The sequence below is a fragment of the Thalia democratica genome, chromosome 7, assembly GCF_965202585.1.
Source record: "Thalia democratica chromosome 7, ktThaDemo2.hap1.1, whole genome shotgun sequence".
Lineage (NCBI taxonomy): Eukaryota > Metazoa > Chordata > Thaliacea > Salpida > Salpidae > Thalia > Thalia democratica.
In genome coordinates, this window is record NC_139171.1 from 40098926 (window position 1) to 40117901 (window position 18976).

Sequence of the window (18976 nt, forward strand, 5' to 3'; positions counted from 1 at the left end):
AGAAACAGTAGCACTACATACTATCTGTACACAAAACATCAGATTGCAAAGTCCCTGCTGCACGAACTACGATTTTGCAGTTTTGTAAATAAATACTGACCGCATCTTATTTCTCAGTATCAACAACTTCGAAAAATGTAATCGGTCAAATTTGGCTGTTGTTAAAAAAGCTACCTTTAAAAGTATCTACTCTTACCAGTAGCACTTCTGATTTTATACAACTTTTTTGCCTTGTTTGTAATCATAGTATTGCATTAAGAATTTAGGCTTATATACTTATTTATTTTTAAACTAAAGATTAATTTATTGAAACAAATATTTTTTTCAAAAACTACAAATTATTTTATATGTAATACAGTTCAATGCAGTGTTTTTTAGAGCTTATAAAGTAAGTTTTGAAATTAGCATTGTTTTAATAAAAAATCTAAGTTTTACATTTCTTTAGTAAAAGTTTACGAATTTAAACTAAATTTAAAACAGAAAATTTTAATTACTTTGCTTTAATATAAAGTTTGTAGAAAATCAAAATTAGAAGTATGTAAATGTATACAAACATTAAAATTAGAGCTGAAAATTGTATATTCGGCTTTAAAAATTAATTTTCTTTATTCAAACAGATATGCATCGTTATCCAAAATTAAAAACTGCGATGATTTATACTTTTAAACAACTCCACTTACTCTCTTGTTATATAATACTAAGTAAAATTTATGTTTTTAAGGTTTTGAATACTTTTATGTTCAGACCAAGTTTGTCTATATGCATGGCTTCTTATATTTAAACAAGTATAGTCTCTGAGTATAAATAGTTGTTAAATTTGTATCAATTTAGTGTTACAGGAAGGTTTTTAATACTTTTTTTAAAAACTATTTATGCCCGATAACCATAAATTTGCATAGTTTATAATTTCTTTTTTTTTTTGAAAAACAAAAATTAAAATTTTAGTATTCTTAAAAAAATTATATAATAAAAAAATGATTATATTTTTACTTGTGTTTGTTTTATAAGCCAATAATTGAATATTATGATAGTTCGATAAGCATAAAGGTCAAAAACAGTGGTAGTGTTAAAGGTAACGAAATTTTTGGCATTAAGAAAAACAAAATGATACTCAAAGTAGTAGTCGCGTGAACCTAATAGTGTTTACATGCACAACTTTAGAGCTCAGTTATCATATTTAGCGAAAATATGCATAAATTCGAGCATAATTCCCCTAAAGGCATCTATACTTGGCTACTGCTGTGTTTCTCTGTTGAATTCAAAGAGGTCAGTTACTGGTTTTGAATGAGAGAGCAGACTTTTTCTTCGAGTATAACTTTTTGAAACTCGACATATGAAACTTTATGGCGGCTTTAGTCTAGAAGGATTTTCAACGTGCTCAACTACGTTTGCACGAACATATACTTTTCATGAAACCTGAAACGATTAGTTACAAAACTAGTTTGATTTTATTTAATTTAAGAAATAAGTTGTGAAGGGAATAGTTAAGACTTAATGTTTAGTATATTTTTCAATAGTTTAACTTACTTTCGACTTTTTCTGCAGTACTTAAAAAGTAAAAATAGTGAACTTATAGATTTATATTGAAAAAAGATATTTTGTTTATTTTAGCTTATAGTGTTAGATAGAACGATGTTTTTACTTTGGTTTGAGAGTTATTGTTATTTGTTTTTTAGATACTTTGTGTTTCTTTAAACTGATATTTTAAATAATCATAACTTTTCTGTAACTGTTTTGGATCACTTAGTTTAACACTATAAATTTCTGGTCTGGCTGTTGAATCCATTTCTACCAAACTGTTGTGAGAAATGATTACATCGCAAGCAATTGTCGATATAGGTGCAGATTATTAGCGGTATTTATCGTCAGATGATCGATCAGTAAGAAGAATTTTGCCAATCGGACGTTTTCATCTTCCCTAAGGCAGCCGAAGTGATGGTGGCTCATGGAAGCGTGTTTGTTGTGTTACCTTTTTCACATTTGAAAAAGCTCACACAGCAGTGGCACATAATGATGGTTTGAACGAGAGCAGAAAGTTTAATAGATGTGAAAGGATATTGAAGCCACCGCTCAAAACGTAAATTTGCGTGTCCAATTTCACCGTTTCGTTGCATAAGCGTGTTTTTATTAACTTTTTTTTTGGTAGCGTTTTCAGAGGTTTTGTTAATTGGAGTAAACAACACTTACTAGTGAGTTATACCCTAGTTTAGACGTTTTAAGATTATATTTTTTTAAGCTAAAAAAAGAGAATTTTTTTTTATTAAAATCACAAATTAAGTAAACATAATGTTTTCAGATGTGTTTTGAAATTCAAGTTTATATGAAGATAGTAATGATTAAGAGTTATTATTTTTAGTTGTATATTGTTTTTAATGTTTTAGGTTCTAGTAAGTTTTTTTTTTGAAAAAAAAAATCATGTTATAAAAAGAGGTTAAAAGTTTGTTTTGCTTAGTTTTAGTTTAGTTTACTATTATTTATTGTATTTCAAAAACCTTTATAACTTTATAAATTTACCTTTTTAGATTATTGATTAAACTATTAAGAACTCTGTACGAAAAGCTTTATATTTTTATAAACGATAAAACAAAAGATATAGTTTCTTTTATACTTAATATATTAATCTTTTTTATTTATTTGTTTTAAATATTAATTTTTTTACTAAAAAAATATTGAGTAAGAATACTTGTTGAGATTATTATTTTTTAATTAGCAAATAACTATAAAATTCATGTATGTTACTACTATTTTTTAGCGTTGTTCAAAGTTTTGAGTTTGTTACAAACTTAATGGATATAAGTAAAATTTATAAACATTTTAAACAGTTTTAAAAAGTAATTATACAACTGTGATAAAATTTTCATGAACATAATATAACAACAAAAAAAAGATTCACCTATACTTACATAAAAAGAAAATACTGGTTTTCAAATAAACTAAAGATGGGAAAATGTTTATATATATTCTTTTTTAAAGTTGATCAACCTAAACTAGTTTCTAATAAAAGTAAAAACTTCAAAAAGTTCTGACAAATTAAATAAGTCTCGTTATTAAATTAAACATTATGTGTGCTTAACTTTTTTTGACAGACGGGTTTCGCATACACAGTTTTTTCAAAAGTGAAATTGTGTGAAATATTTTGCAGGAGTGCTTATAAATGTGTTGTAGTCTTAAAAACTCACCAGTCAAAGATAATTAGGTAATAGGTCTAAGAGAAAAGATGTTAGGTGATTCAATAACTTATTTTCAGAGGTTATCTTTTTTTCATAGATCTACAGACTTTGGAAATATTTATCATTTATATATTTTTTAAATTCTGTAGTTTTAAAGAAAATTGTTTAAACATAGAGCAGCATGTATTAGTAGTGAGGGCTCATGTTTCAAAATAGGCGTGCTGTCGCAATTAGGTCAGTCAGTGGTCTTTAAAATACTTTATTTTGGCTGTTTCAAAGCAATAACATTCAATTACAAGAAAGCTACATATGTTAAAGTTTTATTGAAACACATAGTTAAACTAGAGTTGAATTACGTTTACATTTTTAAAGAAAAATATTACGAGTGAACCTTATTGCTTTTAAAACCTAACTGTTAAAATGATTACTATCATGAAAAATTAAATTGTTTACTTTTAACTCTTTTTATTTTAACAACAGAAGTTAAAATGCTGTTTTTTTAATTATAAGGCATTGGATGTGCCCCTATAATTACAGCGAACTGCATAAAACTAAACTCAAAACTAAGAACTAAAATTATATGGTGAGTTTAAAAAAACTATATAACGTATTTCTATTATATAAACATTGATATTTTAAAATCTGTGTTAATTAATTATTCGCTTAAATAATTACTAAATATAATTAAACTTTAAGCATATAGTTTTTATAAAACTAATTAAACTATATAAGATGATACTAATATAGCATATAGAAAACTTTCTTTAAAAAAGTCTATTTTGATCTAATCCTGTTTTTTAAACTGTTAAAAAAACAAAATTTCTCGACCTTCAAACTAGCTTCCACTAATTTGTAATCGCTTTGTCAGAAGCAAAAGCACCGACAAACAAGAAACTTCACTATTCATTAGAAGCAACGAGTCAACAATGAAGTCATCGAAATCGAACTCGATGAAAAAGGCCGTGAAAGCGTTCTTGGGCGTTCGCAGGCGCGACGTGAGCAAGTGGCCGGAGCGCGACGTGCCGCAAGACTACAAGCAGCGGCTGAGCAACGGAAAGCGCAACTTCGGAGTGGAGGCGCGCGGGCTGAAGGAGACGAGGGGAGGCTCGAGAGACCGGAGGAGCTCTTCCCAGCCCCCGCCCTCCCACCGCTCCTCCGAGCTGGACTCGGCTTACGGGGACGAGCTGGTCGACGACGGAGTTTACGAGTACGTGCCCGACCCGCCCACAATGTACCGCGACAGGAACTGGGAGGACCGAGGCGACGGATACGAGAAAGTGGACCATTACAAAGACCCGTGGGACGACCACAAGGCGTCGAAGGAGCAGCAGGCCATCGACATGGTTGCGACGAGTTCGAAGCGGAGCGCGAACATGAAAAACTTGAACGATGACGGCGAGACGGGCGAAATCGACGAGAGGCTGAAGTCGTGCATAAGCGCGCTTGACCAGCTGACGACTCAGCTGGACACGGTTGTAAATCTGACGGAGCAAATCGATCAGATAAGGGAAGAAGTCATGCCAGCGGGACAACACCAGGTGAGAAGCAGTTTTTGTTTTACTTTGTTTTTTTGCAATAACAGTTTGTATGCTTTTAAAAATTTTGCTTGATGTCGTTAAAGTTGTGTTAACACTTTTTGAAGTAAAAAATGCGAGTTTTTAGTTTTGAACACAATTAACTTTGTTACAAGCCATTTAGTTTGTTTAAACACTGTTTAAACAAATTAAACTGCGTAGCAAAGTCGTCATTTTTTCGCTTAAGGCTAAGTCGGTTTTTATCTACTAAGTGTAATTTAAAAAGGTTGTGCGTAGTTTTTTAGCAATTTTACAAATGTTACATGTTGCAACTATAAGCTATATTTAACGTTTCTTTTGTAAAATAGTTTAACATCTAAAAAAATTTCTTTGTTTAATGAAACTTATGTATTTGTTTTTACACACTTAAAACAGAACAAAGACTATCAATACAAAGAAAAACTAGTTATAAAAATCTTAAGGCATGAATATTCTGTTTTATTTTTATCAAACAATTTATGTAAAATTTATGCGCATACAACACAACACTTATACAAAGTCTTATTTTTTATCATTTGTTTTTTGTTATTGTGTACACAATTTATACATACTTTATTTTGACAAACGAATTTCTTAACATTATACAGCGTTAAAAAAGCTTGCATTGGTTGACTGTTTTATTTTGAGTTTTCATTATAGTTTAAAAAAAATTTAAAGTTGGAAATTACCTCTGCATAAGTTCCTAAAAACCCAAAAAGTTTTAACCGTCTCTATGAAATTAATTACATCATATCAAATGTGTACAGTGCACTACATGATACCCGTCTTGTAGACATTATTACTCATCAGGACTTGGTGCATACGTCGTCAAGTTGTGTAATGATTTTAATTAGTAAACTGTTTTCGACGTATATTACATAACTTTACAAAAATATACCAAAAATTTTCTTAATACTACAACTTATTTAATGCTTTTGTTAGTTTATTGTTTTTTTGTTCAAAACCTTAATTGTTTTTTTTGTAAACTTTTTTTTTTGTATAACTAAAGTATTTGTCAAAGTTTAATAGCTAACGGTATAAAAAACACAGTACTACTCTGTAGTTTTTTAAAGTTAAAAAATTAAAGTTTTTAATGTTGCAATATATGCTAATATACTACAAAATAGCATTTTGAAGCATGCTTTTAGATTTGCTTCGACTGGAACAAGCTTTTACTATAAAATTATTAACTTTAAATAAACATATTTAAAATTCCAAAGCTAAGAACACTTTAACGACAATAAAAACATTAGGCGGAAGATCAGTTCAAAGACTCGTGTTACAATCCTCAGCAGGCGCAAGAGAACAAAGCCAACGAGGAAGACTACCACAGCGGGAGGATGAAGGGCGACGCTCCGAAAGAAGAAATTCCCGATAAGCTGCCGGGACGACTTCCGAGCCGGACCCCGTCGACGCGGAAGCACGCTATGCTGGTGGCCAGACCCACAGCGCCCCCGGCAAAGCTCGTTGGCCCGGATAAAAGGTACCAAGTCCAGCAGAAGCTGAGGTACAACAAGAAAGGACAGCAAGCGCAAGAGGACAACTGGAGCAGCAGCGGCTACTCGAGCGGAAGCTTCGACAGCATTTCTCCGTACCAGCAGCAGTACGAGGTGTACGGTTCTTACTACCCGCAAGCGGATCCCTACCATCAGCAGTACGTGTACGATCACTTTTACCAGGAAGAAGGCTACGGAATGTGGCAGGACCCGGCGCAGGCTGCGCCTCATTCCGCAGAGTGGTATTATGGCGGCGTGGGTGAGCAAATGAACCCTTACGGGTATTATTCTGAAAATGGATCGTACCAGCACTACGACCCGTACGCGGCGGACTGGTCTGCAGTGTACAGGCCTTACGACAGCGCAGAAGGAAATTATTTTGCGGTCAAGCCGCAAGACAACGACGAAACCGAAAGCCGCGCTTCTCTGTCCGTCAGCGTTGATTCCGGGAAGCGCAAGACCGTGCGCTTTTCAAAGATGGTGCAGGAGCGGCAGTCGGACGACGGGAAGGACACGACGTCCGTGATGAAAGGGTCTCCGCCCGACGACAGGAAACGAAGAAGCGGTAGAAGGAGCGTCAGCAAAAGTCAAAGGACGGAGACGGAAACCTATGAGTTTCCGAAAGGTCACATTGAAAGCTCGTGCATGTGCGGCGATTGCATTCTGGCTAGAAAGAGTCTTTGCGAAAAGAGACAAAAAGAAATGGGTTGCTACGCTTAAATAAAAATTTTTAAATATACATAGCATATAAATATTAAACAAAGTTGTAAGTTCTATAGAATGAAAGTAACGTAATTAAACAAGCAGTCATATGTAACATATAAAGCCATTTTAAATGTCTGTCGCTATTAAAACTTTTACCAATATCATTTTAGATCCTCTTTTAATTAATTTTTAAAATTTTAAATATATTCTTTACCTGGATATTCAATTTGAATATTATTTTATCCAACACAAATTAAACCATTTTTCATACGTAGCTTTTATTTTAATACTGTTATTGAATAAATTACTTAATTTAAAAGTATTTTTTTGGCATCTTCTAGTTCGTTGAAAAGCAAGCTTTTTAAAAGTTTTTATTCAATCCATTTTGATAGTTTTTGACAGATAATTAATCTAATTCTCTTTACTTTAACTATTTATTAGTAACATGTACATTACTATAAATTTTTTTGTGTATGTCTATAAAAATAGCATTTCTAATTAACAGTTCAAGTTTTTAATTATTAAACTAGATCAAAACTTTGTTATTGAATAAAATAAAAGCTTAAACTAATGAAGTTATTATTCATTTATAGTTTATAACTTATAAGTAGTTTTCTTTAGACAACTATTTTCAACTATTACATATATCATTACTTCAAATATATTCTCTAAAACATAATTTTTGCTTGCTAAGATTGACTTTTTACACATGTAGAAATAAAAGATTATTAGTTATTTAAAAAGACTTACTTTAAATCTTAACTAAAAGGTTCCTTAGTTTGTTTTAGATTTTCTCGGGATTAAACAAAATTTGAATTCGAAACAAAGCTGTAAAATCAACGATATTCGTTCCTATATACCATATTAGTTTAGTAATTCTTAATATTCGTATATAAAAGTTTTTAAATTTTGATAAACTTTTTCAAACTCTACAAACTTTTTAGTTATAAACAAATATTTATTGAATAAAAAGATGAAAAAAAATTCTAAAACAATTTTTTGTTTCAGTTTTATTGATAATTTATTTTTTCTCTTAAGTACTTCAACTTTATTTTAAGTTTAGTAATTAATAAAACCAATTTTTATTAAAATTATAGTAAAAATTACCAAAATAACTTATAAAATAAAATTTCAAGTTTACTCTAGATAAGTAATGTGTAAATATTTTATTTTGATAAATTTGTTCAGTTTACCAGGTTGCATGCCGTTGTTTTAATTAGTTTATGGTTAACACAGAAATATAAACAAGTTTTATGTCTTTTATGTCTTGTTTGACAACTTATTAAAAAATAAATTAAAGATTTGTTTTGAACATTTTCGTTTAAACGACTACAAGCAAGACAGTAAGTTTACTAAAAAAGTGCTCAAACTGTCTTAATCATTTATACTTTCAAAGTCTCAAAAGTGTCAGGTTTAAGCTTAATATTAATCAAAAACAAAACTCTCAAAATTCAAACACAAAGTTATGCCTAAAATAAGAAACATTAACAAAAAATACAAGTAGAGTTCAGTGGAAATATTTAAAAAAATATGTTATTGAGGTAGAAATATAATAAATTTAAAAATTAATTCTTTACACACCTTACTTTTATAGCTATAAATCAAGTATATAATAAAAATATTTAGAAAAAGCTTTTAGAAAAAAGAGTTTTTTTATTTCGTTCTTTAATACACACTTTAAAAACCAGCTGCATTCTAATGAAGTTTAAGAAACTCAAAAATGAGAATTTTAATTTATGTTTTCAACTTGTATTAACTTTTTTTGGAAAAGCTTATATAGAACTTAGCTTACAATTGAATAAATACAGACAAAAGCATTATAAGTTTCTATATATTATTCTATATTTAGATGAAACAAGTACATAAGTTCTTTTGTTTTATTTTAAATTTAAAACAAGTATACCCGCAAAATATCAACTTTTAAAATCTTCACCACCAATGTTTATTTATTTGCCTTTATAATGTCTTAGTTTGAATCATTTTTTCTATTTTGTAGCTGTCGTTTATAAAGAATTAGTTCAATATTTAGGTTAATTCTTTAAAACATTATTTAAAAAACTAAACTAAAAACTTTATATTTTTAAACTCTACACTACATTTTAAATTTCTATACGCAAATACACAATTATAAGATAGTTTAAAACCATCTAAATATTTTTATAGATTTTTAAAAGGTGTTTTAAAAATGCGGCTTCTTAAAAGTATTACTGAAGGCTATATAATTTTCAAAGTTATTAATATAAAATAAAAATTGTGAAACTGAAATAAGAACATTTCCTATCTCTCTACCCAATTATTGTTAGTATTATTACAATAAGATGACAACTAACTTGAAAAAATGATATTAAATTAGAACTAAAAAACTATTTTTAATAATTAAGTTTAGGTTTTTTTGTTTACTAATAATATATACTAAAGTAGTTTTTGGATAACATTTTCTTCAATTATACTTAAGTTCTAAAATAAGAAAAATGGTGTAACATTTTATTTAGCTAACCTTAGAATGTATTGACTTTAAACAAAACCAGTTCTAAAGTAAAAATTAACTAATTATTATAACTTAAAATGAAGGTAAATTTGCTTTACAAAGACTTCAAAGAGAAAGCTTCATCGATTTTTCCACTCAGTTCGCGTAAAGGAAGCAACATTTTAAGAAGTTATAGTAAATGATGTTTCTCTTTTCGTGCTCAACTTTAAACTTGAAATACATTTTAATTTACAAAAAGTCTAATTAGCAAGTATATTTTAGGGATAAAGGGTAAAATTGTTTATAGTTTAAAATCCTTACTGAGATTTGATTTTATAACTGTAAACCAGTATTTGAACTTTTAAATGTTTAATAAAGTTTTGTTATAAAAATAAATAATCGCAGTTCTAGTTTATAAAAACAAAGTAGTCATGCCTGTTATGCAATATATAAGTTTAAGTTTTATAACAAAATTAAAGATAAAGTTGATAGTTTTTTCTTTACTTTATAAATATTTCTTAAGAATTAAGACACTCTCATTTAATTTTTATTTGGTTTCTATGTAAACGATTTAAAGAATGAATATTAAAAGTGCCTTTAGCTATACTTTAGCGTCTAAAGTGACAAATTTTGGTCTAAACTGAAATTTTATCTGTATACACGTGTGAAAAATTAATTCTTATTATTTTTCAAGTATAAGAAATTTAAAAATTTTTATTAGTAAAAAAACTATTCTACAACTTTCAATATGTTACTTAAATACTAAATTAAAAAAACACAAATTTTTATGAAAGTATTTTAAGTAAGACATTGATAATATTAGGTTAGTTTTGTCCGAAAAAACATTAGTACAAATTCTAAAAGTGTTTGAGATAAAGCAATTAAAAAAATTGAATAAAAATATAAAAAATCACTTACATACATTTTACAAAAGCACCATATCTAAAAACAGCAAAATTTCTTTATGGTTAAGCATATTTCCACGTTTAAGAAAAGAAGTTAAAATACTTACTACTAGTTTTGGTTTGATCTTTAAATATTACTTATTGTTAATAATAGCTTAAGTTAATTAATAAATTTTAAAAAACACAAAATAGTTTTTCACATATTGAAGTATTTAAGTATTTTCTTTATATACTTAAACTAAATATTAGCAGTCTATGAATTTATTTAAACGTTTTAAAAATATATAAATTTTTAAATCATAATTTGATGAGCATGATTGAAAGAAGTTTAAAAATACTACATTTTTTATTAAAAAATTAACGACATTTTACAAAATCCTACAGTTGCTTTATTATTTGACAATACCTGTTATTTAATGAAATAAATAATCTTAAAAAATAAAAGTACTTTAGATGTTTAATCTAAAAAAATTAAAACAAACAAGGTTTACTTTTTTTAAACAATAGAAATTAAAAGTAAACACAAATATATTATGGTGAACTCTGTAACTTAAATTTTTTAAATAGAAATAATTTAAATCAAATCAATTTAATTATATAATTCGTAACCTAAAAACTAATTCATTCAAATTAAAACTTGTTTAATGTACTAAAGCTTACCAAACTTTTTATTACAATCTAAGAAATATGGTTATACATATATTTTTTTTTTCACTTAACTATGCTTAAATTTTCTTTTTTGAAAATTTCTACAGACAACATCTCATTTTGCCTATTTTTACTACTAATAGTATTTTAGTTTACGTGACTGAAAACACGTTATTTAGTGTCATGTAGTTCTATTTTTATATAAACAATTAAATACACATTTTTACATAGATTTGTTACATATTTTTTTAAATATTTAAAAGGTTTTATTAGAATATAAAATACTTTATAGTTAAAAAACCTTAAAAAACAGTATTTTTTAAATGTAAAATCTGGTAAACGGCAATTTATTTTTACTACAGCAAAATTTATTATGTATTAGAAGTTATGCATTAATAAAAAGTTTTAAAACAGTCTTGTAAAGTAAAGTTATATCTTTTACGTAGAGTAAATCTTATAATGATGTCCAACTGATAACATAAAAGTGACTTACTGAAAATAACTTTCGCCAATTTTACCGCAAAAAAAAACTTTTTTTTTTAATAACAACAATTATTTTAAATGTATAGTGAATTTAATTTTACTGTAGGAGTTTTTCACAACAGTTTAAAATTAAAGTAATTAAATTAAGAATTTTGGCGCGGCAAAATAAAGCTTTCTTATTTGAGCTTAAATTGCCAGAATACCTTGAAATTGTCACATGGTTAAACAAAAAACACTTTAACAGCTGATTTTAGTATAATTTCACACGATGCCACGAAAATTATTTTTTCAATTAATGATAAAAATTTCATCTAAAGCTTTATTTTTGACAACTCTCTAATTAGTCTTAAATAATAGAAAATATAATTGAATTTTTTTAAGTACTGTTTTTTACAATTTAAATTTTTGTATATAAAAATTATCAACAAAAAATGAAAACATATGTTTGAAGTTGTTAACTGTTTAAAATTAATTTATGTATTACAAGTTCTATTATATCACGTTTTGATATGAAAAACTAAATAATCGACATTTATTATTAAAGTACCAATACATACATTTTGTACCATAATAAAGTGCTGTTTTAAAAACAATTTCGTGAACTTTCTATTTTACTTCATACAAAAACATCTAACTCTTACTTAAAACGTATAAAGTTGCAGAATCACAAAATTATACAGTTTAAAATACAATTAAAACTTAAAACCAATGTTTATTGTACGACAAATCAAATCGCTCAAAATATTTGGCCCTAGGACCTGGTGTACGAAAAAACCTTTTGGTTATCGAGTCGCACACCACTCGAATACCTTTAAACGTCTTGTCCAGGAAGTAAAAATTTAAATTACTACTATCAATACTTTACAAAAAATTAACAAAACCTTTATTTTGCAGGCTGGTCAAAACCATCAATTGTTTTTTGATTAGAGCTATCGGGGTTGGATAAAGCATGAAAGTCAAGTATTAAAATAACAATGAATTAAATCGAATAACTTAAACGTTTATGAGAATTTTTTGAACACTTTTCGTATTCAAAAAATTACATGTTTATAGATTTACTAAGTCATATGTTCAAAACACCACCCTAAACTTTTAGAATTAATCTTTTTAATTTAAAGTCATTTTATATTACATAGTAAAACAATTCTAAGCTTAAACATAATAACCTTATCTGTAAACAACATATAATAAGTATTGCTTTGTTTATATAACTTTTACGAATTCCAACTCAGCTTTGCTTAAATATATTTTTGTACAACAGTATAATTGTTTATTATTTACCAGTTAAAAATTATAAAGTATGCTTTTTTGTATTTTTTTTGTATTAACTTAACTTAACGTTTATCAAACTTTTCATAGTTTTTCATTTAAATTTTTTTACAAAATCATAGTTTGACAATCCGTTCAGCGGTAAGACTAAGTAACTGTCTTCATTTGTAATAAATATTTCTATTATAGATATTTTTCAAACAAAGCAACACATCTTTTATACAAAAACTCTTTCTTTGGTCTTCGAATGTAGACCAGAGCATCAGTAACTTCACTATCTAAACAATACATAAGTCAAAAGGCATACAATTTTAAATAAAAGTTTGTAATTATTATTACGTTGTTTAATTTTAATGTGTATACACTAAAATGGCCTAAACACTGATGTACTTTTGAGGGCCAAAAAAAAAACAAAGAATTAAGTTATTTAATTTATGTACTCTAACCCATTATTTTTTTACAGAGCCTAGCTTTTACATTTACTTATCAAAAAAAAGTAAATATAGCATCTATATAAATATAAAGTCTATTAGGTGTGTACAACAAGTGTACAAGTTACTTTTTTTTTCTAGTTGTAATTTTTAGGCTTTTTATTAAAGTACTACTATCAAAGTAAATGTTTGTTTTTTTTTTTGTGAAAGAGTTATTTTAAAAACTTTAACTAAAAACGAATTAACTTAGAGCGATTTTTTTTTTCAATTTAAAAAAGCTATTGTAACAGTTTTTGTGCTAGAACAAAGTTAAATATATCAACAGTCAAAAAAGTATAGTTACATTTTTTTTTGTAAAATGGTAATAAATCTTTAATATTTAAACTAGTATTAATTTTATAAAAACAAAATGTATGGTTTTCAAAAACTATTATTAGTAAACATTTCAATTCTTTACATATTAATCGGCTTTTATCAAATAATATTCTTAAATTTTTTTACTGTTGGTTAAGTATTTCATGTTTCCATAAAATTTTTGTTAGCAAACAAACAGAGACGTCTCACAAACAAAACAAATGATCGAAGTTTGGGAGATATAATCAGTTTAAGCTAGATAAACTGGTTTTTTAGCTAAATTAGCTTTTTATTTATAAAAACTCATGATATTTTTTTTTAATTTTCACATGAAATCGTGTTGAATTTTATTAACTAATTATATTGGAAAATTGTATATTCCAACTTAAATAAAATAAAAATATAGCAGCACAGTTTTATTAAAATATTTTTTTTTAATATGTTACTTTAGTTTGTATACTTACATTTTAGTATTTTTAGTATAAAAACGGTTTAAAAGTTGTAAAAAACATTAAACAAATTTTTTCCTTGTTAAAACTAGTTTTACCAATATTTTAAAGTAAATTGTATAGTTAGTAAATAATTTATTTAATTTTACAGAATATTTTGTTATTGTTTATAGTACTTTTAGTTTGAAACTTAAGACTAAAGTTTAAGCAAGTAAAATAAATTTACAACAAATCTTATGGTTTTCTGTCTAAATAAGCTGTTATCATTAAAGTAAATAAAATTTGTCTTAGAGAAGACATAATTTGTTTAATTTTTTAGGTTTTTTAAATCTATGATCAACTTCCTCTTTATTTTATATGAACCATAAAAATATGCTTAAAAAGTTTGGTCTAATAACCTAGTGCAGGGGTCGGCAGGCAGTTTGTGCTCGCGGGCCAAATTTCAAGTTTCCAAAATGTTCGCGGGCCGCAGTTTTAGTTTTAGTTACATCAAAATATATTTTGATTTTAGTTTAAGTCACACTAATGAAAACCTACTTTTAATCAACTTATTTTTTTAAAGACTTTTAGCTTTCCAAAAATGCTTATTTAAATTAAATATGTTTATTGAAATAAAATTTACATTAACTAATGTACTTAATTCTTAAACATTTTTTTACTATCTTAATCACAAATAAAATTAACTTTATGTAATTATTTCACTTACAACCTTACTCTCTATAAAAACCGAGCTTAAAAAACATTTATGGGTCACTTTATACATCTTTATATCATAAACCACTTTTTCATATTTACAATAATATAAACTTTTGAAAATATTTTTTGCGTTTTAAATAGTTTGCACTCTTAAAAAAATCAGTAATTAGTTAACTAAATAAAACTAAAACCTGTTTGTATCATAAAGAAAAATTAAATATTTTTCTATCATAACTAGTGCTCAAATATTTTAATAAAATAGCTTATTGGTAACTTATTAGTCTTTTACATGGTTGCTACTCTAAATGCAAAAATGTCTGACTCATATGAAATCAGCCTATAAAAAGGTAAAAATGCTAAAAGATTGCTGTTTTATACCTAAGTGAAATATTGTATTATAAAAAAGTACATTATATTTAAGTAAACTAGATAAAAATTAAGTTAATAAAAACTATTCTGAGAATTCGAAAATTTGATAATAGTGATTAAAATAAAAGTTTCACACACCTGAGTTTTTAAAGATCTCTTAAGCAGGTCTTACCTAGTCTGAAATTTTCAGTTTTTTAAACTAGCTTGTTTGTTTGACAACCTTTATTGAATAGAGTTTACAGAAAATAAAAAAAATAACGAAGTTTATTAACAGTGTATTAGTTATATGGCAAAAAAATAATTATTATAAGTCAGCTTAAATGAACAATAAGGTTTCTTTAATTCTTTTAACGGAAGTATACAAAAAAAAATTAAGCCAATAATCAAGTAGGAAAACTTATTTTTCATTAATCATTATTGCAATTTATTATCTTCAGTAAAAATATTGCGTTTAAAATGAGTAAATCAAAACTTAAAAACGTTAGTTAGAAGTTGTTGCAAGAAAAAAAAACAAATCGCTTGAGTCAGTTTCAACGAAGCACATGATTATGTTCAGTAAGTACAGACTGATCAGAAAGAACTATTGAGGAGTTTATAAAGAAGCAATAGTAATTATTGTTCATCAGTGACGTTGCGTGGTATTTTTCTTAGGTGGAGCAGAAAAAAAAATGCCGAGTTGCCCGTTCTCAAGTTGCCTTTGCTCGAGTTGTCCCTGATCGAGTTGCGTGTACTTTAAGCTTATTAAATATAAAAAATCGTAAAGTTTAATGAGTCTTTTTTAACTTAAAATAAATTACGGTTAAATACTAACTAATGAATTAAATAAAAGCAATTAATAAACATTAATATACATAACTTGTAATTAAAAAGATTTATCCCCAGAAACATGGAAATTTACTACCCATAGGTAAATTTACTCCAGGTTAAGAATCGCTGATCTAGACAAAAAAGACGCTTCGGGATTTCTAAACAAATGTTATTAGTACGTAAATGTTTTATTCGATTAAAATTTTTTCTCTGCGCAGTGCCCACTGAAAATAAACTATATTACGGATATTCAAAATATTTTATTTTATTGTATAAAAAACAAGCAAAAAATAAGCATAATAACTGTTTGTATATTAAGATTATTTGTTTTTAGAAAACATATGACATACTATTAACGTTATACTTATTAATCTAAAAAGTTACAGTAATAAGCTTAAATTTTTATTTAGTATAAACTATTCTCATTATTTTTAACTATATTAGTTTGTTAGATTTCAAATAAAAGTCGTTTTGTGTTAGAATACACATAAAAAATTAGTTACGTCGAAGCAATCAATATATAACGGTTATACACAAATTCTGTACTTGCATTACAGGACTTTAATTATGCACGGCAGCTGAGCTCTATTAGATAAAAACAGTATCTTCTGCAATGGCTAAAACTATTCAGGAGACAATGATTGTCTTAAACTCATGCAAAACATCAGTTTCACTTATACTGTTTTCCGCATTCTTCTTATATACAACATAAGGTAAAAAAAATAAGGGCGAGTTTAATTTTATGCTTCAATTTTATCTGGTACACAATAAATTTAATTCTTTTTTCAAATGGTCGTAGTAACTGCTATTATTCTTTGTGAAATATAAAATTTATTGGTTAGAGCTGTTAAAACATATAATATATACACTAAAATGGCCGACTTATCTACTAAAACTAAACTTCCAATATGTGTAATGCATATGGTGAGTTATCATGATATAAGTTAGAATTTTGTAGTTATTAGCTGTGGCAGGGGCGTATCTAGACCTTTTTCAGTTGGTGGCATGATTTTTTGTTCAATAACAGAATGCATTTTTGCAAATTTGAACGAGTGTGTTATAAAATTTTAATCAGTTTGAAAAACTGTTTAGTGATGCTTTTATTTCAACTGGTTTGAGTATTTAAAAAACCCTCAATTTTAAACCAGTTTCAGCAGAAAGACCAACCAGCAGGCAGTTGTAAAGTTAAACCGGTGATGCATTTGGTCATTATATTAAAAGAATAAAGTAAATTAACTTTAAAAAAGGTGTATCCGACATAGCTAAAAGTTACCTATGAAGCTTTCCATATAAACAATTGCAGCTAAAATTTACTATTATTGCAACTTGTCAGCAAGTTGTAGTTTAATTTAGAAGAAACATGAAACAACTGTCACAAAATAATAAAAAAATTAGCTGTATTTCTTTGGAGACATAGTTTTCTTTATTCATAGAATAAACATATTCAATATACTTATACTAAAAACAAAACAAAAGTTATGTATTAATCTTTAAAATTGCTACCACTAAAGAATATCAACTTTAAAACTACATGATATACATATTCAGAAACATATCTAAAACTTATTACTAAACTAACTAAAAAAATGACTAGGTTAAATATATACTTGTTTATAAAAAATAGTTTTATATTAACTTTTTTTATAATTTAAAAACGAAGAAAAATAAAAAGAGCAAAGTTAAAGTTTATAAATAAAACTCAAGACAAAGATACCTAAAATGAAAATTAGTCACAAAAACCTCAAATTTAATGAAAAATATAGTATTTGTTCAAAAAAAATATTGCTTACAAAAGTTTTACAAAAAACATAGACATTTTTGTACTTACAACATAAAAGTTTACAGATTTGGAAATTTATATTTTAAGTAATTAAACCAATGCAATAAAGTTTAATATGTTTCTCTTCTAGCATAGTCACTAAAAATTTTAAAGGTTCCTTTTTTGAAAAAAAAAAACAATAATAGATTTGGATGAAGTATATGACATGACTAATGATTTTCAAAAGTGGATATGGTAATTTATAATTTTCACTAAAAGTCGAAAGTTTGATTGTCGAAGTTTGATAATACAATTAAAATCAAAACACCAGATAGAACTTAATGAATAAATTTTACAACAAACTTTTTTCTAAAGTAGAAAACTGTTAAATACTTTTAAAGCTAAGCTATATTTCGTAACTAAACACAAATCATACTCCAAACTAACAAGATTTTGAAACCAAAAAGTTTGAAATTAGTCATGTAGTTTTTAAATTCTACAAAATTTATATGTTTTGTTTAAATTAATAATACAATTAAATTTAATAAAAACTGTTAAACACAATTGAATGAGAAATAAAAAACAAGAAGCTAAAATTTTATATGTTTTTTTTTAAATTTAGATTGTATAATGTTTTTAAGTTTTATTGAAAGTTCTAAATAAAAGATCTTTAAGTTTTGCAGTTTTAAAGGTGGTTTTTAATTAATAAAAAGCGTATTTATAAACTTAAAACTATCAAAGCAATTATTAGAACTAACCTCATAATTTTTACTATATACTTTTATAACCGTTTTCTAACTTTTTTATCCGGTTTTTTTTTCTTAACTGCTTTTGTTTTACACCTTGGTTGCTGCTGTAACTTTTCAACCCACCTTTGAATGCACGGTAAACTCTAAAGAAAATACAATAAGTAATTACAGTATATTTTTGCTTTAAAGTTCATTGTTTTACTTTTTTTTTTGACTTGCTTACTAATCTTAAAGATGATTTCGTTTTTCTAATTTTTTCAGAGTGTTAAACGTTTCTTTTTTCTTCGTTAATTTATTTCAGTTCAAAAATTTTTTCTTTTCAAAACTTGTAAAAGCTTCGTTGGTTCAAATTTTTTGCTAAAATTGATTTCCTAGAACTAAATCCAATACTTTGTTAATTTTAAGTTTATATAGCTTATTTGTGGCAGTAACTCCAGAATTCAAAAAAAGCTAACCAAAGTTAAAACTTTAGTAACTTTTTCTTGAATCTTTTTTCCGTTTTTATATGTCTTCTGATTTGATATTTATTCTGTAAACTCTTATTAATTTTCTATTTTAACATTTAATTATGCAGCAGCTTACTGTATACTTTATGTACATTATCTCTGTTTAACATAATAACTTTTTAAGAAAGTGAAAAATTAATAATGTTTACCTAAGAACTTA

General features: G+C 26.5%; 1 protein-coding gene across 2 annotated transcripts; it reads left to right on the forward strand.

Moving 5' to 3' along the window:
* Positions 1 to 3628: 3628 nt before the first annotated feature.
* LOC145841742 (uncharacterized) lies at positions 3629 to 6948 on the forward strand. 2 transcript variants are annotated; one of them, XM_082949094.1, is made up of 3 exons: positions 3629 to 3753; positions 4039 to 4708; positions 5977 to 6948. In XM_082949094.1, the coding sequence occupies exons 2-3, from the start codon at positions 4097 to 4099 to the stop codon at positions 6937 to 6939; spliced, it is 1575 nt and encodes a 524-aa protein (XP_082805220.1). In that variant the 5' UTR covers positions 3629 to 3753; positions 4039 to 4096; the 3' UTR covers positions 6940 to 6948. The 2 variants fall into 2 exon arrangements, with proteins under 2 accessions (XP_082805220.1, XP_082805221.1); XM_082949095.1 differs by having other exon boundaries at positions 3634 to 3753; positions 4042 to 4708.
* The last annotated feature ends 12028 nt before the right edge of the window (positions 6949 to 18976 follow it).

Excerpts from the sequence above, each read along its gene's own strand:
- LOC145841742 (XM_082949094.1), top strand. The coding sequence starts at position 4,097 with ATGAAGTCATCGAAATCGAACTCGATGAAAAAGGCCGTGAAAGCGTTC. Across the intron at positions 4,709-5,976 it reads TGCCAGCGGGACAACACCAG|GCGGAAGATCAGTTCAAAGA; the intron begins GTGAGAAGCAGT and ends TAAAAACATTAG.